This window comes from Eleutherodactylus coqui, chromosome 2 (assembly GCF_035609145.1).
Source record: "Eleutherodactylus coqui strain aEleCoq1 chromosome 2, aEleCoq1.hap1, whole genome shotgun sequence".
NCBI lineage: Eukaryota > Metazoa > Chordata > Amphibia > Anura > Eleutherodactylidae > Eleutherodactylus > Eleutherodactylus coqui.
In genome coordinates, this window is record NC_089838.1 from 261,160,351 (window position 1) to 261,188,246 (window position 27,896).

The following is a 27,896-nucleotide window of genomic DNA, read 5'->3' on the forward strand; positions in this document are numbered from 1 at the left end:
GTCAATCCCGGTTGCGAGCCTCCAAGGAAAGCTGTGAAAGCCACATTCATACTGCGTCGCCTAGTAATGTGTGCGGACGGTAATCTCTTCAAACACCACTGGCACTGATGGGTTAACACAATATTATTTTCTTACTCCGGGTCTAATATTGCAGATCTGCTCGTCTCCCTCCTCTGGTTTCTCATGTCATCACTTTTCTCCTACCTAATGTTGTTTCTGCGTATTGATGCTCTATAAACCGGATTTTGAGCCAGCGGTAATATGGTTAGTCATATTTACAATCGTTCATCCGTATCCAGAATATGCGGTCATTTTTTATTAGATTTTTGGACGTGTTGAAGGAATAGCGTACGGTGCAAATAGGTTCCATGCTTTAGTCATACATTATAAATGTGTATCTGCCTACATATTACAACAAGTATAAAGAGCACATTAATACAGTGGAAAGGTGATGGATATTGCTGTGCATTGTCTGACTTGCATTGGCCTTTTCAAATCTAGCGCATGGCCTGGTTATTAAACTCATAATAGTGTATACCCCTTTGCCCTAAAGTTTAACCCCTTTTAAATGGAACCTAAACAAGCAATTTGCTATGGGTTATAATAAGTCTGCCACTGCAAGAAAAATGTAGAATTCGTGCGTGAATGGGCTGAGACCACTGGGCTCTTCGTTCTAGCTCATAGGCCGTGATTGGCTTTGTCTTAATGAGACAACCTCTTTAATGATGTGAAAGTTTGGGGCATGATATCTTGTCTATTTTTAGTTTTTTTTGCCAAAGAAGCAGTCTATATTACATGTTTTTGCTGGATGATTTGTTACACTTAGGATAGGTCCACAAGGACTTCTTCCGCTGCAGATCTACGCGCATATTTAGCTTCTGTAGTGGTTAATCTGTATGGAAGTTTCCTAATGCAGATATAGCGTCAAGCAGTGACCTGTCGCTACTGTTTCCACACACAGAAAGAATGCACACCGTATAGTCTGTAACAGTGTTTTCCCAACTCCAGTCCTCTCAACCCCCAACAGGTCATGACTTAGAATCATAGAATGGTAGAATTGGACAGGACCTCCAGGGTCATCGGGTCCAACCCCCTGCTCAGTGCAGGATTCACTAAATCATCCCAGACAGATATTTGTCCAGCCCTTGTCTGAAGACTTCCATTGAAGGAGAACTCACCACCTCCTGTGGTAACCTGTTCCACTTGAGGATATCCTGTGAAGAGAATACTCGTGGCAGTGATTGAGGCGCTAACAATAATTACAACACCTGGGCAATACTAAGGAAATCCTGCAAACATGACTTGTTTGGGAATGGGGGGATGAGGCCTGGAGTTTGGAAACACTGGTCTATCATGTGGCTTTCCATTAACGTGCATTGACCAAACTTGAAAAAAATAATAGGACTGTGAATTGGCACTGACCGATACTGCCATCCTATCCATCCCACCCTCTTTACCCAACCCTCCGCTCCACCACTCTTGTCTAAGGCCCAATGCCCACTCTTGTCTATGGCCCCGTGCACGCAATCCTATGCAGACAGCCGCGATTTTGATCCGTGCGGTAACAAAATTGAAGAAACGTCACTGCTGATGCTTCATCTCTAATTTGCGCATGTGTGGCTGTGCGCCAGCCGGCAGATCACGGAGCAGAGAGAGAAGACACTGGACAGCTAAGCGAGGGGCCACTGCAGGGCACGGGTCGCATCCCGCTGCAAGAATCTCACAGTCGGAATCTGACCCGGCCGTCTGCATAAGGCCTAAGCTTTATAACTTCTCTGAGGGTTGCTATATATAAAACATTCAATAAAAGCATTTGTTTAAAAAAATGTATTGATGATTTTCAGATTTGATGCAGATTCTCCGTCATATGGTAGCAAAATCCACTGTGTGAACATGGCCGTAATGTGGATTTCTAAGGTTGGGTTCACACTTCCATTTAAATTTCCATTCCTGTTCCATCATGTAAGAGAAAAAGAAAAAAAAGGCATGCCAGATCAGTCAAATGGAGGAAACTAATGGCACCTGATGAAACCCATTGATTATAAAGGGCTTCTCCTGCTTTCCTTCATTGTTCACTTCATTTTACCAGCAAAAAATACCATAGCATATTGTGCTGTTTTTTTCTTATATTTTAATGGAGAGCCCTAAATGGACATGGGAACAGAGCCGGACTTAAAAAAAAAAATTAAAAAGCATAAAATAAACAATCATGATGTTATGGTTTGTACTTTTGCAACTTTACTATAGTTAGGCCCACAGCACATGGGCAGAAATTCCACGGCGGGATTTCCCGCAGAATTTCCGACCGTGCCCGCCTGCATAGGCTTGCATTACAAAACGCAATCCTATGCACACAGCCGCGATTTGCGCACATGAAAACACGCGCGGAAAACAAATCGCAGGCATATTCTATTTCTGTGCGGGTCTCGCAGAGGCCTGCACAGAAATGTCAGTAGTGATGGTCCAGCTCTGCTCTGCGCATGCGCCGGCTGGCCAGCAGCCGGCGCATAGCAGAGACGGAAGACATCGGGCTCGAGTGAACCGCAGGTCTTTGCAGCGGCGCGGAATCCGACTTTGCCATCTGCAGGTGGCCTTAATTAGGGCTCATTCACACAGGTGTATCTGTGCATCATATTGCGCAGTGTATAAAACCCATTCATTTCAATGGGTGTTTATATATGTTTACTTTTTCAAGCAATGTTCGGTTGTATGAAAGAAAAAGCAACATGCCCTGTTTTGGTGCGTATTACACACCGAAATAGGTCATTGAAGTGAATGGGCCAGCGGAAATACGCAGTAAAACCTGCATATTTGTGCAGCAAAACAATGTGCTTTTCTATGTATTTTTGCATGTGTAAATATGAGAGTATTTACATGCACAAAAACCACCAGGAATCGCCAAAGTACGCAGGCAATTGTGATTTTTGTCCGCAATTAAAACCCGCATATGCCTGTGTGTAGTTTTAATTTTTATTAAAGTGCATTGAAAGACCTATGTATTTTACTACATTATTCATGCACATGCGGCTGTTTAGGGCGCACCTAAAGCATCCTAATATAGCCTCAAACCAGGGGCGTAACTAAAGGCTCAGGGGCCCTGATGCAAAATGTAAGCTGGGGCCCCCCTGTATCTGTATCTGTACCCGTACCCATACCTAGACCATGCTGCACAGAGACATAACTTGAAGCTTCTGGGCCCCAGTGCAAAACCTGTAACAGGCCCCCAACTATAATGCTTTATTCATAGTACTGGGCTCCCTGTATGGAGAAGAGAGGCCTTATGGGCCCCCCAAGGCTCCTGGGCCCGGGTGCAACCACATCCCCTGCACCCTCTATAGTTACGCCCCTGCCTCAACCAGTGCCATACATTTTTACTATGGCACAGATCTAAAGCCCAGCACACTGGTCTATACATCTATATTGAATGGTCTTTAAAAGCTTGACTTAAAGGGGTTGTCCCACGCCGAAACGGCTTTTTTTTTTTTTCAATAGGCCCCCCGTTCGGCGCGAGACAAACACAAGGGATGGGTTAAAAAAAAAAAAGTTTAGTACTTATCCGAATCCCCGCTCTGCGGCGACTTCTTACTTACCTTACCAAGATGGCCGCCGGGATCTTCACCCACGATGCACCGCGGGTCTTCTCCCATGGTGCACCGTGGGCTCTGTGCGGTCCATTGCCGATTCCAGCCTCCTGATTGGCTGGAATCGGCACACGTGACGGGGCGGAGCTACGCGATGACGCGTAGAAGGAGGCGGAGCCAGAACGCCGCTCGTGCCGAGACCCAAGAGAAGGGAGAAGACCCTTCTGCGCAAGCGTGTCTAATCGGGAGATTAGACGCTGAAATTAGACGGAGCCATGGAGACGGGGACGCCAGCAACGGAGCAGGTAAGTGAATAACTTCTGTATGGCTCATATTTAATGCACGATGTATATTACAAAGTGCATTATTATGGCCATACAGAAGTGCTTACCCCCACTTGCTTTCTCGGGACAACCCCTTTAAATGGCGAGTTTGTACACAAAACTGCTAAATGCGCTAATTAAAATGGGCCCCTGAATATTCATGGTGTGTTCAACACCTTCCTAATCATGTGCTGCCATTCTGTAATATCTACTGGCAGTGTGAAGCTCTGTCCTAACGTCTCTGTATAAATAAGTACTCTTAAGGAAGTAAATGTACTTGTAAGAATGGATTCTCAAGTTGAAATCTGCTGCTCTGTACATTTGATAAAGTGCAAAATTATACATTTTGTATGTGTATTGTGGTTAAAACCTGTAAAAACACTTTAATGTATTATATGTTTCGTGAAACTAGGACCCTTTAAAGGCAGCCACCACCATCTCACTCTTAAAACAAATTTCATTGGCCAGCAGGGAATGAAAAAAAATCTAATGCCTTTTTTTTTTTGCACTTGCTCCCATGTACCTCTGAAATTAATTCTAAAGTCATTCTGTGCATTTTAAAATCAGAGGCTCTCCGATTGATGTGCTGCTGCCCTAAGCACGCCCCTTCCTCTTCATTGACAGATTGCCGCATCCCCTTTACACAGGAAAGAGAAAGAGGGTGTGGTTGGGGCAGAAGCATACAAATCGGCAAGACTGTGACATTTCTCTGCATATTTGCATACGGTGCGGTATAACTTTGGACCTTTGGTAGATGGGGTCATTAGGAAAAGAGAGGACATTAGAATTGATTAATGTTTTTCATTCCCTGCTGGCCAGTGAAGTTCGTTTTGCGGAGGGGTGATAATGTTTTTTTCTCCTCTATAACATTGTTTTTCTCCTCTGTAACTGTGTATAGATTTATCAGAGCTGACCAGCTGATCCGAACCACCACTCAGACCAACGCATGCGCAGACCACAGTGGGCAGCATGTGGCATATCTTGAGCATGTTGTTGTGAAGGTTACCATATCCCATCCACGCAGAGGAGACCTACAGATAAACCTCATTTCTCCATCAGGAACAAAGTCCCAACTTCTGGCCCGCAGGTGAGTTACTGGAACATGCACCTTGGATCATTTTGTGTTTTCATGGAACCGCCTATAAAACAAACTGACCCTGCTGTCCTATTGTTAGCCATTTGCCAGTACTACTTGCTCATCTGCTAAATGTGAGTTACAATTCAGAGACAAATGACTCATGACTGCAGGGTCTAACTTCTTCACATGATGGTTTTGTAGTCTGTTACCATAGAAACACATTGGTCTACATATAGGTTTTAGACTCAAAACAAAATATATATATAAATGGTTTGTCCAGTTGTGAATTATTGATGGTCTATCCTCAGGATAAGTCATCAATAGTAGATTGGTGGGGGTCCGTTGCTTGGGTTCCCTGCTAATCAACTGTTCGCCAGGCCGATGCACTCATGTGCTGAGCCAAATTCTGCAGAAATCGGACAACTTTCCCGCACAGTAACAGAAATTTGGAAGCAAATGTTTTTGTTTTTTTATTTAAATTTCCCACTGATTTCAGTGGGTTTTAGGACTCTCATTTCCTCAGTTTGTGACCGTACTGTCAGGTTGCTGTTTGTCTGTTTGTGTTTTTTTAACCCAAAACAATAGTATAATCTGCTGTTTTTCTGTTCGAAAGAACATAAACCTGACGAAAAGTAGCTTTACTGTTTTTTTTCATTGTGGTAAATGGAGAATTTATGTAAATAGAAAGCCTTCCGATTGTATGCGTTAGTTACTCTATTGAATTAATATTTTGTTTTCTGCACTTGCTCAAAAGGGAAAAAAATCTCATTTACACAGATGAGTGCGATATTGTTCCGAAAAATTCTGACTGATAATTGTACTTGCTAATGAGCAATTTTTCCTGCGAGAAAAACGCATCCCATTGTGTCGCTGTACTTGCTTTTTTTCCACAGGTGTGAAAATCAAATGTTTTAATAGTAAAAAAAAAAATGTGAAAATCACATCGCACTCACATGAAGCACACATTTAGGGCGCATTCAGACGACCATATATCGGTCGCGTATTCGTGCCGGCTGATATACGGCGTCCTTCTCTGCAGGGGGAGGAGGCTAGAAGAGCTGGGAGCAGTGCTCTGAGCTTCCGCCCCCTCTCTGCCTCCTCTCCACCCCCTGCACTATTGTCAATGAGGAGAGGCGGCTAATTCTCGGCACTTAGCCCCGCCTCTGTCTCACTTCCTCTCATTGAAAATAGTGCAGAGGGGCAGAGAGGGGGTGGACAGGAGGCATAGAGGGGGCGGGAGCTCAGAGCACTGCTCCCTGCTCTTCCAGCCTCCTCCCCCTGCAGAGAGGGATGCCGTATATCGGCCGGTGTGAATACCCGGCCGATATACGATCGTCTGAATGCGCCCATATATGCAAGTGTAATGCGATTTTTATTTTTTTTCCTCCCATAGGAACTAATCTGCAATTTCCAAACCGAATCGCCTGATGGTCCAAGAGAAAAATTGCTCATGTAAATAAACACGTTAAAATTAATGTTATTTTCACGTGCGAGTCCCATCCATATCACTATTAGATGGAACTCATCCGTGTAAATTTAGTCTAAAACGGTCAAATTGAGGACACATCAGGTGAGCTCAAAAGCAAATTGCTGGCCACATCAGTGACATTCTGTCTGCAGTAAAATCATCACTTCTGTGATCACCTGATGAGCGCCATGGTCCACCATGCGCACCATAAAGACTGGCAGTGGGAGATTGGAGTGGAATCGCTTTAGAAAGTTTATTTAAGTTTTGGGCACAATTTTTTTATTATTTTTTTTATAAGACCTAAAATTGCCCAAACTTGTAATTTAAAGGAGCACTAAATCTAGCAAACAATCTTTTGAAAAACTCTCAAGGAACAAAGGGTAATGTCCTCATAATCTCTTCCATCTCTGCAAGCAGATTGTTGAGGGGTTGGGACTTTTGCTAAGGGGCAGGCCTTGTTCCTGTTCTTCTGTGCTGAAACCAAGCAGTGGTAGGGCCTTACTCCTGCAACCAGTGACAGTCAGACTGCTCTTGTTTGAGGTTGATGAGTAGAAGTTGAGAAGATGTGTAAAATAAATAAATAAAAAATAGGACTTGCTGGGATTTTTACGTTTTGGGGTTTTAAATGTATCTGTTTTTTTATTTTATTTTTATTTTGAGTCATTTTAAAGTAAAATGAATTTTCCTAAAATCATTAGACCACTGCTACACTGAAATCGATTATCACTGTGCTGGCATCAGTACGACTAAACCACAATACTTGAAATTGGGTTTTTGAAATGTCTTCCTTGAAACGCAGAACCAGCAGAAATGTAACCATTCTAAGAGACTACTTCTATAGCCTTGGAAACAATCTGTGTAGACCTGTATCCCTGGTTAGAGATGTTACCAAGGAGGGACTGAGATGCTTACCTTGACTTCATTGTATAAGGGATTCACACCTGCGCTTTTGGGGTTCTGCTTTTCTGTTCCATTCAGGGTGCAGAAAATGAGAATGCCTGTGGCTGAACCGCTCTGTCTCTGGACGGAATCGGACACCGCACGACGGACCCCATTGACTATAATGGGGTCTGCCTACTTTCTGACCCAACTGCCTCCAACCGGAGGTTCCAACGCAGATGTGAAACCAGCCCAAGGCTGCATCCCCTATAGCCTTGTACACAGAAGCTCCTTTTGGCTGAATTTGGACAAGATAGGTATTAAAGTGTGAGCACCACTTTGTCTACAGCCCAGGTATTCAAATGTTGCTCTAAAGCTACCTTTACTCGGGACAACTTTCGGATGAATAATTACTCAAAAGGGCAAATTCAAACATTAGCCGTTCAGTATAAACATGGCCACCGACAGGGTGACAAGCAATAAACTGGCAGTCATTTTGTTTCAGTTTACCAAAAAAGTAGTCACTGGTTGATCAAAAGTAGTCTGATGTAAAGTCACAGTGGTGACTTGCAAACTAATATGCATGGAGATCCCCATGAGCGATATCTCAGCAAACAACTAATTGAACAGTCATCACTCTGTGTAAAAGCAAACCAATTGTTGTTCGTACGCCTTAATGATGGACTATCTGAATGATGGGTATCTTTAATAATGGTGTATAGGCAGCATGATGTTGTAGTTAAGGGCTGAATTTCTTGAACAAACAGCTGTTTTGTCTTACAGGACGTTTGATTACTCAAATGAAGGTTTCAAGAACTGGGAGTTCATGACTGTTCATTGCTGGGGTGAAAAAGCTGAAGGGGAATGGATGCTGGAAATTCATGACATTCCATCCCAACTGCGTAATCCCGAGACACAGGGTAATTGTCATGTTTATACGGAAAACAGTGGCAGACAAACACAAGCTGCACATTAAGATGTAATAAAAAGTGATTTTTCTATATCGTTGAACTTAGTCAGTGGGTGTAACATGCTCTTGTGATTGTCATTGCCAGATCTGCAATGACATGTCATTTCTTGGGTGATGCCGTAGAAGCTGCTTTCATTGTTTGGTTTCCAAAGGAAGTCAATTGAGAATTTCTGAATTCAGCTTTTGGCCTAATTTCTCTTCAGTATTGAAAATAGAGAATATAAATAAAGATGCACAATATAAAAAAAACTAACAAAAAATGCACATAAAGTGCGAGATGGCCATGTAGTTAGTATGAAAAGGCAACCTCTGTCTATATACCCTATGGGGGGGGATAAAAAAAATCCCCATTATGGTGGACTGGAGACACCCATGTATCTGGCCATGGCTTTCCTGTCTGAGGCTTTGCTCACACAAACGTGTCGGGTGTTGCTTGCAGATATTTGCAGTGGAAAACCTGGATTGATTGCGTAAATGAATTGCTTGGCATGTGTTAGGTTAAATGGCATAGAGAAGCAATGAGATGTGCAAGTGCTCATCTTTTCACTCTTTTTCTGGAAAAAAAACCCATCACATGTCAATCGGAGAGCAAATATGTTCTCTGATTTATAAGGGGGTTAACATAAACAGAAGTACATGCTACCCATCCCTTGGGACAGGTGGGAGGGCACACACTAGAATTATAGATAGTGCTCTGCTTGTCCCCTGCTGCCCCTTCACCTCTGGTCTTCACGAAGACATGACAGCTGTAAATTCAGTATTTCTGACACCACTTCAAACAACTAACTTCAGTTCTATGGACATGCTTTAGAGTATTTCTAAAGCCAAGATTATTGGCTTTCAAATGATTTCAAAAACACATTGGTAGTCCTAATAGAACCAGAGCTACAGCTGGTTGAAGTAGAACAAGCTCAATTAGTTCAAAACTGTAATGTCCTTTTCTTACAGAACCAGCTCTAAGGATAAACTGTAGGGGGGTTAAAGGGGCTGTGCGAACATGCAAAACCCCTCTCTGGATGCAATGCCATTGGCAAACACCTTGTTCCTCCAGGTTCCATTCTTGGCACTCATCTGATATCGCTGGGAAAATTCATGGCCATCCAAGAATTTCCTCTGCAACAGCCGCTGCATGGTAAATCGTTACAGGATGGCATTCAGATGAATCGCCATCCTGTAATAACTGAGTCTGCCGGAGTGGGAGCCGGTTTTGCCGAGCAGCTCTCCATTCTGCATCATAGAGGGGGATCCTAAACGGGGGTCCTTCTATATGGTGTTCTTATGCCCTGACAGGGCTTATGAATAGGGGGTGGGTTCTTGGCACAACCCTTTTTAAGCTTATGACTGATGCAAGCTATTAGTATGTAATAAATGACATGATTTAGACCATAACTTCTCAGGACCCCAAAAGGTCATGTTTTCAGGGTTTCTTTGGTATTACACTTGTGACGGTCATTGTAGCTATAATTTTAAAGTCCTTATTAGATTACTACTAGATCCTCATAGCTTGATATTTTTGTTTCAAGAATGTTTTATTGAATATTATCACAGAAGTAAATGGCATTGAAAAGTCTTAATTCCCCATGGAGGGGGCTAAATATAGCAAGTCTGAAAACTATAAACTTCAATATAAGATTTCATTTCAATACCAACATGAGTAAGAGGGAGGGGGGTAATAAGAACATCTGTTCTCCATCATTTCCATAGTTGGGAGTCATATCAGTTAATGGTGGGCAGGTTAGTTAGATTTGATATTTTAAATAAGTCTTTGCATGCATTTACCCGTGACCATAAAAAGTACAAATAGGAGAATTTTGACTGACTGATGGTGTAAAAATCTCAATATTTTGTGTAGTCCATCCCCATTTCTATCCTCCCTTACCATTAACTTACTTAATAAGGAGGAGCCCATCTTGACATCAGCTAAGTAGAGAAAATCAGGGGCCCCCAGAGGATGCTGACCACAAGCTGTACATTTGGGTGGGTGAGGAATATCAGCCAACTTACATAAGAAGTGGAGTGTCAGCCCACGTGCTGAATCCAGATCAAACAGCGATATGTTGAACATCTGTCAGTGTGTGAGGAATGGGCTGGGATGGGTGAGAACATGAGTGTATAATGAGCATTAGTCATGGTGCTTATTCATATTATGTGTTTTCTCTCACTGAAAACAAAACATTTCAGGCAAAAATACACATTACCTTCTCAGCTTGCAAGAAGTAGTGTTAACTGTTTAAATACAATGAAGAAGTGCCCCAGGCAACAGTACAGAACACTTTCAGGAAGTATCCACTGTGTTTGGCACGTAGTTGTATTTTTGGATTAGCTGTCCACTAACATGTTCAGATATCAGCAGAAATGTGGGCATAGATGAATTAGAGTACACTAAAATGTAGGATGTCAAGTGGTGACCTGCTGGGAGATGGAACCTGGTCAAATATTGGAGGTTCTCCCCTTAAATGTATTTCTTCAAAATGTTTAAATTGGCATCAGGGGGAAAAAGTTTATGAAAGTGCTTGCCAAATCTCATTTCCTTTTCTCTGACTACAGTTGAGTGGCATTTCTTTCTCCAGTACCCAACCTGAGTAGTTGGAGAAAGAATGGTAGCTGCTTAAAACATAGTAACATAGTATGTTAGGCTGAAAAAAGACATATGTCCATCCAGCCTATATTACCCCCCAATGTTGATCCAGAGGAAGACAGTAAAATCCCGATGAGGAAGAAGCCAATTTTCCCATTTTTAAGGAAGAAAATCCTTCCTGACTTTAATCTGGCAATCAGAATAATCCCTGGAGCGCTGACCCTTCTAAAGTAATTAGTGACTATAACATGTAATATTGTAACGCTCAAGAATACATGTGGAGAGAATTTTCAAAACCTCACCCCCGTGTAGAGGAAAATATCAGTGCAGAACTGGGGGCCTACTGCAGATTTCTGTGCCAGTTTTATTGTAGATTTTTTAGCAGATTTTACGCTTTGCATTGCATATAGTAAAATCCACTCGTAACACATGGATTTGGCCACAGATGGTAGTGATTTTGAAGCAAAATCTGCGGCTGAATTTATCAGCCATTTCTGGACTGACTTTGCCTCACCTACTGACCAGCCAAGTTGGGCATAATGTTCAAGTTAATGCGGTGTTCCATCAGAACAACCCATCTGTCTTTATTAGGACATTTGGACATTATAGAGGGGATTACCTGCTCTGTACCTTTATCTATTAGCAGAAGCAGAGAGCCATTGACAAGCAGTGGCTCCTTTTGAATGACTCAACGAGACCATGTACTAGAAGGTCTGCTTTCATTTGAATGAGCATAATGTCATATCCTATGGTGGGTGCTGAAGGCCAAATTTGTGACTGCTCAGATATGTTGATCAACGGGACATCTTAGCTGCCTGATAGGTGGCAATCAAGCTGTGGGGCATGGCGTTGTTGCTATTCAGTGACAGGCTGGAAGCGTTGTAGGCTGGGGAAACAGTTATAAATCACAGCCCTTAGTTGGAATGGGGGCTGCTTAAGGCTTGAATGTAATTAAGGAGTAACTGTGGTTTTCCTAAATGGTCCATGCTAAGAATTTCATTATATCTTATTACAGAAAAAATGCCTCCTGCACTGATTACTTACTCGTAATTTACTGATGAATTCTGTTTTGAGAGAGATTCAGATGGATTACCTGCTCACTGAGTGATCAGGTTACTGTTGCTGCCCACAGACGTCTATGGAGAGGATAAGGGAGGAGGGGGTAGCTGCACAAAGACCTAGACAGACAACTACTGCTGCTTCTACTGTCTTACCCCAGTGCTGGATTTACAGCAACACTACTCAGTACCGTTACATAACGTCCTTCATTTTCCTTGTCCGCTGGGTGATCTGCCCACACTGGGTTATGTCAGGTCTCCGATTTCTTTTTTTGGACAAATATAGATTTTGTCCTCAAAAATATTGTTGCATTTTTACTGCCACCATGGGATTTGTAATATATTTAATTTGAGCTGAAAGTACACATTAATTAGAGCATAATGTCACTGGCACTGCTAGCCTACGCTTCCTATTACTTGCCCGTCGCTTCACTTGTTTTTAAACTTGTCATATAAAAATTTATGGTAAAATTCTGCAAAATAACCTCGTATAAAAAACAGATGAGTCACTTGTGAACTCCTCAGGCCCGCAATTAACCTTGATCAATATAGAGGAGCTAAATATATACACTTCATCCAGGAAACAGTAATTTATTCATGACATTCATGACACACCCCAACAAGATGAAGGTGACGACAACCTTCTGACAGATGTTTTTTTATATATGCACAGGGGTGTAATTAAGCAAGTTGGCTTTTTTGGCGAATGCTTTTTCTCATGTGCTACTTTGTGGTTCTCTATCTTATGAGGCAACTACCGTACATATTTGACTAGTTTGTTCAGACAATTACTGTAAACTTCCAAAACTAAATCATAAGCCAATCTAAAATCTTTCTGTAGGGTTTTATGAAGTGCAAATATCTTTATTTACAGTCTTAATTGCCCTAGCAAAGAAAATGGCAGTTCCCCTCTGCTCGGACATTAGATTGATATCTTGACATTGCATCTCCTGTGTACAGTACCGTTAGATGACAGTCCGATCTACCTAATGTATCAGCAGCTATAAATTTTCTGTTCCAGGGAAGTTGAAGGAATGGACGCTGATTCTTTATGGCACAGCTGAGCATCCATATAACCCTCTCAGCTTTCATCACTCAAGAGCTAAAGCATTGGATTTATCTGCTGGTGATATGGAGCTATCTAAAGTGGCTTTCTTTCAAAGTCACCTGGAGTTTGAGGAAGAGGACGAGTATTCAGGTACAAGTCTAGGGTATGTCATGAATGTACAAAGTGGCTTAACGCCTGCCGATCATATATTCTTGTGCTCTAAAGTATAATAATTAAGGTATTTTCCTATAATTTATCATACATCAGATCATTAGGTGCAGCATTTCCGACCCTTACCCATCTAAAGAAAAATTGGATGCTCAGCATCAGTGGAGAGATAGCGACACCTGAAATAAATGGAAGTCATGGAAATTTAAGAATGTGCTTCACTTTAGGTTTTCAGATTTCCAATTCACTAGATACAATTATATCCAGTCTTGGCAATGCGAAGCATCCTAGACTCCAGGCTGATACAATGTGGCAAACTACCAGAGAAATTTGTGCAGCCACTACTACTGATGCTGTATATTTAGCTTACAGGGCATTACCTGCATTGTATAGAATTGTATCCGCTTCTCAGCTGAGAGCAGCGCTAGGTATATACAGGTTTGTAGCCTCTGAATGTTCTCATTCACTGACTTTAAAACAAAGTATGATAGAAAGTTGTGTGAATGTTCAATCAGGCTTTAGTAAATAAAAACCAGAAAACCTTTGTAAGGATTATTTTAAAAACAGGATAAAAACCTATATATTATACATGCAAAATGATGCATGGCTAGTCACCAAAATAGGATATGAAGATATGTGCTTCTATCTGGCAGTTAAGGGAGTCTCTGGGCACACAATGGAAATTCTGAAAATGCGGAAATCTAGGAGGTAGAGGTAAGTAGCGGCTGCTCTGGCCCCTCCTCTTCATGCCATGCAGCCGCTGATCTGCCGCTGTTTACATACATCTCTTCCGCAGTAAACATAACAGCAGACTGTTACTTACAACTTCCAGCATGCACAAAGCTTGCTGAATGGCCAGTGCTGTAGCTCCGCCCACAGCTTGCAGGTCCTACAACTTACCAGCACCAACCGCCCTCCCACTCGGTGCCAGAGAGCCTGATGAAGCAAAAGAACCGTCCGGCATTCTGAACTGCACTTATAGTGCAGTACTTCCACCCCTCTTTTCCCATCATGCACTGCTCAGAGGAAGTTGGAGGCTATGGACAGGAAAGGAAATTTAAAAAAAAATGCGGACAAAATGTCAGAGGAAGTGGAGAGATTTTTTTTTTTAGGCCAGAGGGTCATGTAACATACATAGAAAATTAAGAAAGCAGCTAGAGCAGGTACAGTGAACCTATTACAAAATGACTTATTGTGAGGATGTACATTAGATTTTAAAATGTTACTCTGTGTCTGGAAGATCCCTTTAAGACTCCTGCATTGTGATTTTCTAACCAGAAGACAGAGATGAATGTAAAAGGGAAACCTGATTTGTGCATAGCTGCTAGTGCCCGGATTTAGTATTTGTATCATGTCTTCAAGAAAATGTATGAATTTGAAGGGAAAGTAACTTTTATTTCCACGGGTTCTATTTAGTTTCAGACTAGGCACATATTTAATGTATGATGTGAGCTGCTGGGATTCACTCTTGAACTTGCAGCTCGAATGTTGAAAAGATCAAGAATGTAAACTGAGTCTAAGCTGCTCCCTGCTGCAGAGAAATAAATAAGACATCTGCAGTAATTTCTGTCTTCAGAAAACCTTTCCATAGGAGTTCTACTTGCGATCATGAAATGACACATGAAAGTTTTGCAATAATGCAGGCGTAGAACAATTATGTAATAAATGATAAAAGCAGCCATATCATTTGGGGATGTGGGAGGGGGGGGGGACAACTTTACCTTCATTCTTTTATGTGTGTTTAATGTATATTTTATATTAGTATTTTATAGTATTTTGTCTGGTTACTGGGCAGTCCCTTTTCAATAGGACCCTCTGTGTGAAAATAATAAACAGGGATGTATTTACCCTTCTGTGGCCACAGGGATCCAAATGGTCCCGCATTTGTTGTGATAGATGATGTCACGAGAAATCACATAACCACTGCAGCATCATGTTCTAGAACTCCTGGCACCATGGCACTCGGGATGTGATCGCCGATGGTAGGAGAACCAATGGTGATGTTGCAGCCTCTTATTGGCTGCAGCGGTCATCTGATTTCCTGTGACATCATTTGTTACAGGAATCACCAGGATCGCTTCCAGCTGCAGCTCTGGATCCTGGTGGCCACCAATAGGTTAGTATATCTTGGATTATTTTTATTTTCACACAGGTGTCTTATTGAAAGGGCCCTGTCCAGTAACTGGAGAACCCCTTTAGACACTCTCCTACCCCTGTTGAAAGACAGCCAGCGGTATATTAAATAATACCCAAAGGGAATACAAAAGAAGCTTTAGTGTTGTAAAGATGTAGAACACCAGGTACCAAGGGTCCTTTTGGAATGTTCCATTAATCACGTCCATTACAAAATCCAAGATTTTGCAATATAATGACATACAACAATGAATTATAGGACACTTCTAAGGAGTTTAGAAAACTTTGTCTGTTATAGCAAAGGTCAATTTTGCTGGAACAGATTCTTAAGAATGGGATAGGCCCCCTCACTAAAATTTTAGTTAGACTGTCTGGTATCAAGCAACACCTGAATTGTTAGCCCTGGTGTATCAATTCATCATCCCGAGACAGACTTAAACTTGAAATAAAGTTAATTTTGATGTAACCCCTTCATTCCCATCTAATAACCTCCTTTCATTTTGGAAATGAATTTCTGTACAGTGGGAGGATTAGACTGTATTCAACAGGCCACTATAACCATAGAGGCCTGATAAGGTATACATTTGGTTCCCAATATAAAAGTATCTACATTCCCTAACAAACACAGTAGGCATACTTTGAATGTTGCCAGAGCCTCCACCGAGTCTATCTGTTGTATAATGTCAAGAACCCCTTTCGAAAAGAACTCCACTCCCACATGATCTATAATATATGTGCATCCAATATATTAATCAGATTGACTATTTTTAAACTGTAAAGTGTTGAATTTAACATTTTGGGGTGGAGGTTTGGAAAGATAAGGGGGGAGGACAGACTTTTTTAAAATAAACTTTTTAACAAGAGAAGTTGTCCCACTAGAGAACTTGAAGTCCCACTGGAATGTTGCAGCGGAACGTCACACTGGAGCATCTATTCTTGGAACTCGCAGAGTAATTTTGTGGAGAATACAAAAATTTAGTAAACCAAAGATGACGGGTCTTTAAGTTTTTATTTCAAAGTAAATGGTAACAAAGAACCCTTAAACCTCTAAAATCAATTCCACCACATCTATGAACAAGTGACTTGTTTTATGGGATTGTACAGGATTAGAGAAAAAGGTGTGGAAATGTCTCATTGCTTTTCCAAAATGTGTGTCCCTCTGCTTTGCCATACATCAGTGCTACCATCTCTAGTAACAGACCTGTTTCTTTCCAAGGTCCATGCCACACAGAATGTGGAGACAGAGGATGCGATGGGGCTGGCGCAGAGCAGTGCCTCAACTGTGTCCACTTCAGTCTTGGGAATGTAAAGTCTGGCAGGTAATTTAGAAAATGACATTAAGATGGACCTGAGACCAACAATAACTGTAGAAATTGGTACATACTCACATGGCGTCGTTAGTAAAGAAATTGTTGTGGGCAAAGCTTATATAGAGCAAACTCCGGAGCCAGCTGGAGTCTCAACCTGGAGAAACTGCCTGTGATAAGTTCCTGTGTGTGCGTTATCGATAGGGTTTTCGGTCACTGGTGGCTTGTACTTTCTAATCTACCGTATGTTCTTATTATCTGAACAGTTAGGAACTGAGCACCACATGATCCCCCCGATACCCCAGACTCATTCCAGACAGTTTTCCATGTGACAGTGCTAGCTTTTGATTTTCTTGTTGAAGCATTGACTAGCCACTGTATATTGTTAAAGTGCATTTACACGGGACTATAGTCGTCCAGATTCTCGTTGCGAATGGTGGGAATCGGAGAGATGATCGTTCAGTGTAAATGCATGCACTGATTGAGCTACGAACAATCATTCGCTTTTCATTCGTTCAGTTTATGAATGCCTATTTAGTGTGAATTGAGGCCGGTGGGCCGGAACGCCCCCTCCAGCTCTGCCCCTATCAATGATTGCTCCTGTGTAAAGGCACAGGAGTGATTATCACTGGGATAATTATTCATCATGTGCCTTAGTCGTGCCCTATGGCATCACTGTAAGATCTATTAACTATTCCTGTGTTGTGGTTTGTGCAGGAAGTGTGTGAGCACTTGTCCCTCGGGATACATGACAGATGTTGCAGGTAGGAGATGTAGACGCTGCCACAGAGGATGTGAAGCCTGCCTTGGACGGGGACAGAATCAGTGCAGCTCCTGCAAAAGAGGTTTTTACCTTCAGCCTGAGATCAACATCTGTACAACATCTTGTCCCGCCGGAGCATATGCTGAAGAAAGTAAATATTGTTCTTTTTCCCTATTCTTTCTATCTATAGGTGTGCCTCAGGGGCCTCCAGTTACTAAGCTACTGTACTATTCTTGGGTTTTAGTTTCTTTCAAGAAGCTTTATGTATCATTAGTCAAAAGTCAAGAAATACCTAAATGTGTAAAAGATGTCAAAGGTGGATCCCAGTTTGCCACATCAGATAGGTCGGTGGGATCAGCTAATGATCTTATATTTATGCGGGTCTCCAATGTCATAAGACTGTTGTCATTCCCCCCAAAAAACACTTGGATATCAGTCCCCAAGTTTATAACCAAATTTTGAAAACCCTGGAAATATTCTTAAAGGGAACCTGTCACGTTGAGTATGCAGTCTCATCTGCGGTCAGCATATTATAGAGCAGGAGGAGCTGAGCAGATTGATATATAGTTGTATGGGAAAAGATTCAGTGTAACTTGTATTTTATTTATTTAAGCCTTTGCACATTGTGGGCTTAGAGGTCCAATGGGCGGTCCTATCAGTGATTGACAGCTACCCCTGTATGTATAGTCATATACAGATAATTGTCAGGTACTGATAGAACCATCCACTGTACCTCTCAAGGATGTAAATGAACAAAATACAAGATATACTGGATCTTTCCCCATAAAACTATATATCAGTCTGCTCAGCTCCTCCTGCTCTATAAACATGATGCTTGCAATTTTCCAAGCATGTTCAAGCTGCCAAATTTTCTTTTAAGTAGAGCGAAAAAAATGTAAAGTGGAAAAAGTATAACCTGCATATTTGTATAAAATTGGTGTAATAGACCAATATCACCAGTGCAGCATAAAAAAGCCTCATTCTTTTTGCATTTTCTTTGTTTTAACCACATATAAAAGCAAACTTACTTCCTGTTAGCCCCACAAAAAAAAATCTGGTGGAATGACAAGAACTTTGACTTTGTTTTGTTTGTACCTGCAAGGCAAAAAAAAGTTACTTGCTGCTCAAGAGGGTAAACGTTTGAAATGCCAGTGGGGGTCAAGTAGTATTTGGACAATTACAAACCTCTAAGCTTGCCCTTTAATATAAACAGTTTATTTAATATGTACTTAAAAGTGTGTACAATTTCGGTTAAACTACAACTGCCCTGGTTACCTGAAAGTATCTAGAAAGTCTGGAGTTGGAGGTTCAAAGACTTCCTATCTTGAAACGGCAATATACTAGAAGACCAGTATATTCATGCATGGGCATACGTATCATAGAAGCAGACCATGTGACTGCTACGGAGCCTTTGGAGAGAGAGGGGCCTTAGCAAAACAGATGGTATAATCAGAGCTATTTGGAACATATGTGGGACATTCCTCCAAAGAGGTACCGCATTAATAGTAAAGAAAGAGGTGGAGAATTTGCCCAAGGGACATTTTAAAGGAAAAAGAATGAAAATATACACCAAGCCCTCTTATCCTGGATGGCAAAATTGGACACCATGCTATGGGGCCCTATTAATTCTATGTGCGCCACTGTATTTATGAGCATGTCTGTCCTTTCTACTAGGCTGGTAGAAATCAGCACAATATTGTTATGCTCATTGTTAGAATACTCTTTAAACCTGCAATAATTCTTAAATTGAGTAGTAGATCCTACTGACAAGTTCATTTTGAACAATCGTGCTAGTTAAGCTCTGGCCATGCAATCTTTTAGGTCATAGAAATGGAGACCGTAATATTTTGATGTGACATATGTTTCAATGAACTAACATGTATCCTACTATGCTCTGGTTTAGATCTCAGGAGATGTCTCAAGTGTCATCAAAACTGTAAGAAATGTCTTGGTTTCCCAGATAAATGTGTGGTGTGCAGAGATGGGTACAGGTGAGTCTCCAGGTATAGATTTACATTAAGCAGCTGATGGACTCAAATGTATATGTGAATTACATTAGAGAGAAGGAAACAGTTTTGTTTATTTCACTAGTCGAATATAATATTACAACTGATTCACCTATTTTCTTCACCAAAATTGAATCTACAACGTGTCAAATCAATTTTCCAATATATCCTGATGTCTAACGAATTGCATATAGATTTCTAAGTTGGGAAAACTTGGGGGAAAAAGTTTTCTCTATTACAATTTTTTTTACACTTTGTTTTTCCAGGAATTGTACACCTTTTATGCTTGTTTGGGCTTTGTACGTGTTTGCCCTGTATGGTCAGGATATGTTGACTGCTCCATACAAGTATAGACTATCCTACAGGGCGAGCATGTAATCAAACAATGTCTCCCTTCTACCACAGTCCCTTACATCAACATTCAAGAACCAAAGTAGTGTATGTGAAAGCTGAACTGATTGCTGTGGGGAAACAAGGTCACTTTTAAGGAATGTCTGCATATTTTATGATTACCTGCTCCCACTTTGGAGCAATTATACAGTACTCCAGGCAATCTCAGCCTCCAGCTCAGACTATGCAGTGCGAAATCTCCAATTTCAACCACATGTTAGAATATTGGAAGGTTGGGAACATTTACAATAAGCCACTTCTTATACATATATATGAGAAAATGTGTAAACCTTGTTATAGCAGTTGAACATATATGGATAATGGACCAAGCTCTTACCATTGATCAATTGCAACTATATAAATCAACCATATCTTAAGGTTTTACCATACCACGGGAAGAATTTTTTCTTGTTTTTTTTTCCCCATCACAGTCCTAATATACTCAATTTGACATTTGTAGACCATAGGTGATGTGAGCAGGATATGGCATTCAGTCTGGAGTCTGATCACGCGGGGGTGCTGATAAGTCCTTGGCCGTAGCCACATAAAAATTGACATAGAACAAAGAAACTTCACAGTCCCATTGGATACCAATGGACTTCTGACTGCTTTGTTGTCATTTCTGAAGCCCATCCTGATAGAATTACTTCGGGTGGCAAACCAAACATCAGCCACTGCAAATGCATCAGAAATGGAGGAAAGTTTGGTTCCCCAGAGGTGTTTGTTCAAATTAGAAAACAGATGATAGTCCAAGGGTGACAGATCAGGCAAATAAGGAGCATTGTTTTGCAAAAACACAATACCTTGGATCAACTTTCTGTGCCTTTTTAGATTTCAGTGGTGTTTAACACACAGCCATGATAGTAGTCCCCTTTTAGAAGGTCGTCCACAAGGAGTATCCCATCTTTGTCCCAGAAGATAGAGGCCATCTCCTTGGATGACAACTTCTGCAGTCTGAACTTCTTTGGATGTGGAGAACCATTGATCCTCCAATTTTTTGACAGCTTTTTTTTTACTCTGGATAAAACATCCACATCTCAATCGTCACCAGTTAAGACAGGAAAGCATTGGTATCCTGACAATAACACTACAGAATTCCCAGTGAGGCTTGCACTCGGGCATGCTTTTCATTTGCTGATAAACTTTTTGGGAACCTCTTGGTAGGCACCTATTCATGTCCAGATGATTGTGAATTATGAACCCAGCTCTTCATGGTACCTTCAGGTAGCATGTTAGCAGAAATTCGCCAGCCTTCCACAATCAAGTCTTGGGTGACATCTGTGGTTTCTCGAATGGTCACCTCCAGAGATCTCCCGGAACACTCTTCACGGTGTTGAAGTGGCCTGTTTTAAATTTGGCAACCTAACACATGTCATGAATCCCCTTGGAACACAACCCCTACTACAGTGGATATGATTGCAGGGTTATTGTTATGTAACTTGTATGCGAGGGAAAATGTAGTGTAATTGTTAAAAGAAAATTTCTTCAATAGAAACAATTTGAATACATTTGGCAACCCAATTTTTCACTGTGGAGTATGAAGGACATTCCTTGCCTAATGTTTGCACCTTGTCACCCTGAGTGTTTTTGGCCATCCGACATTCCTTTCAGAAACGGGAACTGCTCGGCTCTGCTTTGCAGTGAAATCAGATTCCGCAATGTTGTCTTCAAATCTGTATAACATAAATGGCACATGAGATCATGCCAACATTTTCTCAAAAAGTATTGCAAAAATGGAGCTTTCAAATTATGTATATTTAATGGATGTGAAAACCAATAAAATTGCAAAGCCAATGACAAATCAGCACCTTCTTGTGCTATAGTTTTCAAACGGGAATAGGAAATGACTCTAGGCAAAACTGCTAATATTGCTACAAAGTGATACACCGGTGGACAGGTTGTTGTTCTTCACACTGTGCTGTTGTGGTCACTCTGGTCATTTCAGTTACTGGTTGTTTTTGTACCATTACAAGATGGAGAACGATGATCAGAAGAGATACAGACTTTCATTGTAGCCATCATTAAAATATCTCAGATCACAAGGTTCCAACACTTTTTGCTTGGGCTCTTCAGGCAAGCATGTTTTGAAGATCTTGTCAGGATACGATTAGGTAATTAGAGCATGCACTTTTACCTTATACCGGGAGCTGTCAAAATTTTATCGGCACATCGTGTATAATAAAGCTATTCTGGCTTTTTTTCGTGTTGTGGACAAGGTCAGAAGTTCATTCCAGTACATAAAAATCATCTGCCAAGGAGACTGAAATTAATGAGGTGATATTTAAATGTAGCAAAACACCAGTACTTGTATCATTTAATCGCATTCCAAAAAGAGGAGCAGGCCTCGTCCAGTAGGAGGGGGTGATGTCGTACACTGTCATTTCTGTCCATGCACCCACTAATTACCCTACACAGACACAAACTAATTTTAGTAACAGTCACCTAATGGGAAAATGTCACCGGACATGAAATAGTTTGAGGTGCCACAAAGTCATTGGCTCTGATCCGAGAGCCACCCTCTTTCTTTGTGGACTGATAGTCTCCGTGCAAAAACTGTATTTCAAAAAGCGTTAGATGTTGTTTGCTTTCAAAGAAACCAACACATTGACTTGAGCAAATATTTTCCTGTAGCTTACATAAATAGGTAATCGGGAGATGGGCTTGAAAGGACCACTGTGTTGGGTTGCCGGATGATATGTAAGGCTTGCAGATAAAACTTTTAAAGGTACATTCTTTGATCTGCTCGGTATCACAGGGGCACATTCATTTCAGGAGGTTCACCCCCTTCCTTTTCTAGCATGGTGTAGGAAATGGATTCATGACAAATTAAGATTTTTTGGAATAACTGCATATTAGAAGATGGCTAATGTGTTTTGGCCAGAACACTAATTTTGAAACTTTTTAGAGTTATTCCACTAGTGGTTCTTTGAAGTTTTCTTCCAGTGTTTCTTGGTTTCCAGCATGACTGTTTCCTGAACTGAGGATCTGTTTGGCAGACTCTTATCTTATGGCAAAACAGTAGAAAAATCTTCACTGTGAATGTATAAGAGGTTAAAGGGGTTATCTCAAGATAAACTTGCATCACCTATCCATCTCGCCACTGAGACTCCCAGAACAGCAGTCCCATGCCCCTCTCTTCTCATCACTGCAGAATTGCTGCATCCACTTGCAGTGCTGTGGAGAGTTAATGGAGGGACAGTCCTTCACACGTGGTACAGCAGTTGTCTATACATGGCACTGCTCCATTCTTTTCAATGGGGCTGATGGAATTTAACCCCTTAGTGACCAAGCCTGTTTGCGCCTTAATGACCAGGCCAAATTTTGCAAATCTGACACGTGTCACTTTAGCATGGAAAAACACCAGAAAGGTTTTGCATATCCAAGCGATACTGACATTGTTTTTTCGCCACATGTTGTACTTCATTTAGGTGGAAAAAAAAGACCGATAGAATTTGTGTTTATTTATTAAAAGCGCCAAAATTGGGAAAATTTTGAAAAATCGTCATTTTTTCACATTTCCAACTGCAATATCTCAAATATGTGCAAACATAATATAGAAATTTTTGCTAAGATTTATATTTCCATCCGTTTACTTTATTTTTGGCGCACATTGGAAAAACTTTTGTTTTTTTTTAACCATTTAGGAGACGTACAAATGTAACATTACTTTTCAGCATTTTGAGGAACACTTTGTTTTCCTACACCAATCCAAGATTGGAAAGGCTCATCGGAGTCAAAATGATAGATACCCCCACAAGTGACCCCATTTTAAAAACTACACCCTTTAACGTATTCACTGAGGGGTGTCATGAGTATTTTAACCCCACAGTTTTTTTTCAGGAGTCAATGCAATTTAGAAGAGAAAAACTAAAATTTCATATTTTTGCAAATATGTCATTTTAAAGACAGGACTTTTTTCTATAGTACACATGAAAATTAGGATTTGCACCCCAGAATGGATACCCCTGTTTGTCCCGTGCTCAGAAACATACCCATTGTGGCCCTAATCTTACATCTGGATGCACAATGGGGCCCAAAATGAAAGGAGCAACCGGTGGCTTTCGGAACAGAAATTTTGCTTGAAGGAGATTTAGGCCCTATTGCACACTTGTAGAGCCATTGAGTGACTAAAATGATGGAGAACGCCCACAAGTGACCCCATTTTAAAAAGTAGACCCCTTAACGAATTTATCTAGGGGTACGATGACTGTTTTGACTTCACAGTTTTTGAATGAATCTAAGCCAAGCCGAAGGAAAAAAATTACGATTTTCATTTTTTTGGTAATTCTGTCATTTTAAAAGCAGTTTTTTTGTACAGCACATATATGAATGAAGACTTGCACCCCAAAATGGATACCCCTGTTTCTCCTGTGTTCAGAAACATACCCATTGTGGCCCTAATCGTATGTCTGGATGCACAATGGGGCCCAAAATGAAAGGAGCAAGCGGTGGCTTTCGGAACAGAAATTTTGCTTGAAGGAGATTTAGTTCCCATTGCCCACTTGTAGAGCCCTTGAGTGACCAAAACGAGGGAGAACGCCCACAAGTGACCCCATTTTGAAAAGTAGACCCATTAACGAATTTATCTAGGGGTACGATGACTTTTTTGACTTCACAGTTTTTGAATGAATCTCAGCCAAGCCGAAGGAAAAAAAATACGATTTTCATTTTTTTGGTAATTCTGTCATTTCAAAAGCAGTTTTTTTTGTACCGCACATATATGAATGAAGACTTGCACCCCAAAATGGATACCCCTGTTTGTCCCGTGCTTAGAAACATACCCATTGTGGCCCTAGTATTATGTCTATATGCACAATGGGGCCCAAAATGAAAGGAGCAACCGGTGGCTTTCGGAACAGAAAGTTTGCTTGAAGGAGATTTAGTTCCCATTGCCCACTTGTAGAGCCATTGAGTGACCAAAACGATGGAGAACCCCCACAAGTGACCCCATTTTGAAAAGTAGACCCCCTAACGAATTTATCTAGGGGTATGATGACTTTTTTGGCTTCACAGTTTTTGAATGAATCTAAGCCAAGCAGAAGGAAAAAATAATGATTTTCATTTTTTTGGCAATTGTGTCAATTTAAAAACTGTTTTTTTTTGGACAGTTTACATAGGAATGAAGACGTTCACCCCAAAATGGATACCCCCGTTTGTCCCGTGTTCAGAAACATACCCATTATGGCCCTAATCTACTTAAACGACACATGGCTAGGCCTATAATGGAAGGAGCACCCATTGGATTTCAGGGTACAACGGAATAAATTCCAGTCCCCATTGCCCACTTGTAGAGCCATTGAGCGGCCAAAACGACGGAGAACCCCCACAAATGACCCCATTTTGAAAACTAGACCCCTTAAAAAATTCATCTAGGGGTGTACTGCATATTTTGACCCCAAAAGTATTTGAATGAATCTAAGCAAAGCAAAAGGAAAAAATTACGATTTTCATTTGTTTGGCAATTTTGTCAATTTAAAAACTGTTCTTTTTTACAGCACACATAGGAATGAAGACTTTCACCCCAAAATGGATCCCCCCGTTTGTCCCGTGTTCAGAAACATACCCATTGGGGCCCTAATCTACTTACAGGACACATGGCTAGGCCTATAATGGAGAGAATGCCCGCTGGATTTCTGGGCAGAACTGAATAAATTCCAGGCCCCATTGCCCACTTATACAGAAAAAAAATTGACATCCTAAAAATAATCCCTCCCCCCTCCCCCCCCCCCCCCCCCCTGCCATCCCCATATTTTTGGCATTCCTTAAATATTAGATAAAGGTAATAATATAAACTGCGTTTTATGTCCAAAGACAGGGGTAATTACGGAGGCTGCTTGGGATGGGCACATGGGGCAAGAAAACCGGGTATCCCCCCCCCTCCTCTCATGTATTTTGGGGGGTATTTCGTAACCTCAGCAGCGGGTATGGGGTGTAAAAAGTGGCGCTCTGTGAGGCTTTGTAATTTTGCTGCGGTGCGGCGGTCTCACATAGAAGGCGCACAACAAGCTGCTCCGGGAACTGCAGGAAGGCGAGCGTTCCCGGGGCTTCTTGTAAATTACGTATTACAGGTAGCAGTCTGAATAACGCCGGGCTCACGCAGCCGTATGTGGAATCTGCTTGCGGAGGAGCGCAGCGGATTCCAGCTGTGAGCCCGGCTGTGACCCTATGTACGGCCGCGTAATGTACTGCGCATAACTGCCTACTCACACAGGCGGTTTTTTGTTTATATTTCCCATGCCGTCGCTTAGAGATGACCCGGGTATCCGCAGCCCGTACACAATGTGTTTGTATATGGGCTGCGGGTATATCCGCGGTCATAGAGCACAATGGGCTCTAGGTCGCGGATATCCGCGGTAAAATATAGCGTGCCGTGTTCTGTTTCCGATCCAAGAGGGGAGGTGAAACTTTTCTTTTTTTACACTTTTTTGCACTTTTCCGCGATCGCCGTTATCCATTGTATAACGGCGATCGCGGTCCCCGCTGACATCTCCTGCCTCCCGGCTACCTACAGGAGCCAGGAGATTTAAAATTTCCTGCGCCGCCGGGCCTTCTGCGCATGCGGCTGACGTAATGCCGCCTGGCGCGCATGCGCAGAAGGACGGCTATGGGGCCCGAAGCATCGGGACAGTGGGGAGCCGTGCCGCGGACCTCGGTGAGTAATTTCAGCTGCTCCGATGGATCCGATCCATCGGAGCAGCTGAATCTTTAACTTTTTGGGCACTTTTATTTACTTTTTTGCGATCGGCGCTATCCATTGCATAGCGCCGATCGCAATGCTGGGGGGGGGGGTCCGAACAGCCCGGGATGACAGCTCCATGCTGTCAGCTACCTGCGGACACCGACAGCATGGAGCTGTCACGTCCAGAGCCCGAGGGGCTTTATTCTCTGCAGGAGACATGTTTTTACGTCCTCAGAGAATAAAGCCCACTTCGGGATAACGTGAAAAGGCTATCGCCCGGTCGTTAAGGGGTTAAGAAGGTTCGGTGATCCAGGGATTATTCTGATTGCCAGATTGGAGTTGGGACGGAAATTTTTAACTCTTAAATGGGGAAAATTGGCTTTGCTTTTTTTTTGCCTTCCTCTGGATCAACATTGGGGAGAAAATAAGCTGAACTGGATGGACATATGTCGTCTGTTCATACTATGAAATATTAGTAGAAGTGCTCGGCTATCTCTGTTAACTCCATTGAAGATGAAAGACTGACAAACAAACCTACAACAATTAGTTTCCCTCAATATTGGAATGGTTATTGCAGGATGGGAAAGGCCTGCTTAATCAAGAATGGACAAGAAGTAGAGGCCCATTTAGACGGGAAGAGTGTTGGGCAAACGATGCCCGACACTCGTCCCCGCACATACTAGCTCCCATGCAGCTGCATGGGAGCTAGTATCGCTGGCTCACAGTGGGGCAGCAGGAGGAGATTTCACTCCTCGCTTCCCCGCCTCTCTCCATTACCTTAACATAGCGGCCGTTCAGTACGGAACGACTGCTATTTACACTGAGTGATCAGCTCATCGCCCATTGTTTATGCAGCATAAATGATGGTCGATGAGCAGATCGCTGATCACTTAGTGTAAATAGCAGACGTTCAGTACTGAATGGCTGTTATGTTAAGGCAATTGAAAAGGGCAGGGGAGCGCAAGATGAGTGTGCAGCAGCACGAGAGTGAGTGTGTGGGGAAGAGTGTCGGGCATCGTTTGCCTGACAGTCGTCCCGTCTAAATGGGCCTTAAGAAGGGTACAATTCAGAGATATGATCCCTATGATAAGACACTAATTACAAAAGGAACAAATATAGTTATTACACGACTAGTCACCACTCAATGTGTCAAGTCATTAACGAGCAGATCTGTCCTCCTACATAGTATAGTGTGTACTTTTGGTGTCATTTCAAGAGTCAAGAACACCTAGATGTTCCCAAAATGTGACTTGCTAAATGCTACAGATGACGGGATCACGAAGACTAAAAAGATATAGACCCTCTTAAATTAGTGCGATAGGGTCTCTTTACAATAGCTCCACTATAGCTAGTATAGAAGAAGAGGACGGACTAGATGTCTTCCTCTAGTACATAATTCTGATCAATGGTTCAACACTAGAGATGAGGGAGCATACTCACTAAGGCAAACTACTCGAGCGAATAGTG

The 27,896-nt window shown here is 41.9% G+C and overlaps 1 protein-coding gene across 2 annotated transcripts in view; it reads left to right on the forward strand.

Annotated features, from left to right (window-relative positions):
• PCSK6 (proprotein convertase subtilisin/kexin type 6) overlaps positions 1-27,896 on the forward strand; it is a 178,975-nt gene that overhangs the window by 128,759 nt on the left and 22,320 nt on the right. The window contains exons 12-17 of one of the 2 annotated variants that reach the window (XM_066592884.1): positions 4,803-4,991; positions 8,113-8,249; positions 12,957-13,133; positions 16,501-16,603; positions 17,309-17,505; positions 19,258-19,345. In XM_066592884.1, coding sequence (XP_066448981.1) covers positions 4,803-4,991; positions 8,113-8,249; positions 12,957-13,133; positions 16,501-16,603; positions 17,309-17,505; positions 19,258-19,345 — 891 coding nt within the window. Of the gene's footprint in view, positions 1-4,802; positions 4,992-8,112; positions 8,250-12,956; positions 13,134-16,500; positions 16,604-17,308; positions 17,506-19,257; positions 19,346-27,896 lie in introns of those variants that run through there. The other variant, XM_066592885.1, reaches the window with a different exon arrangement.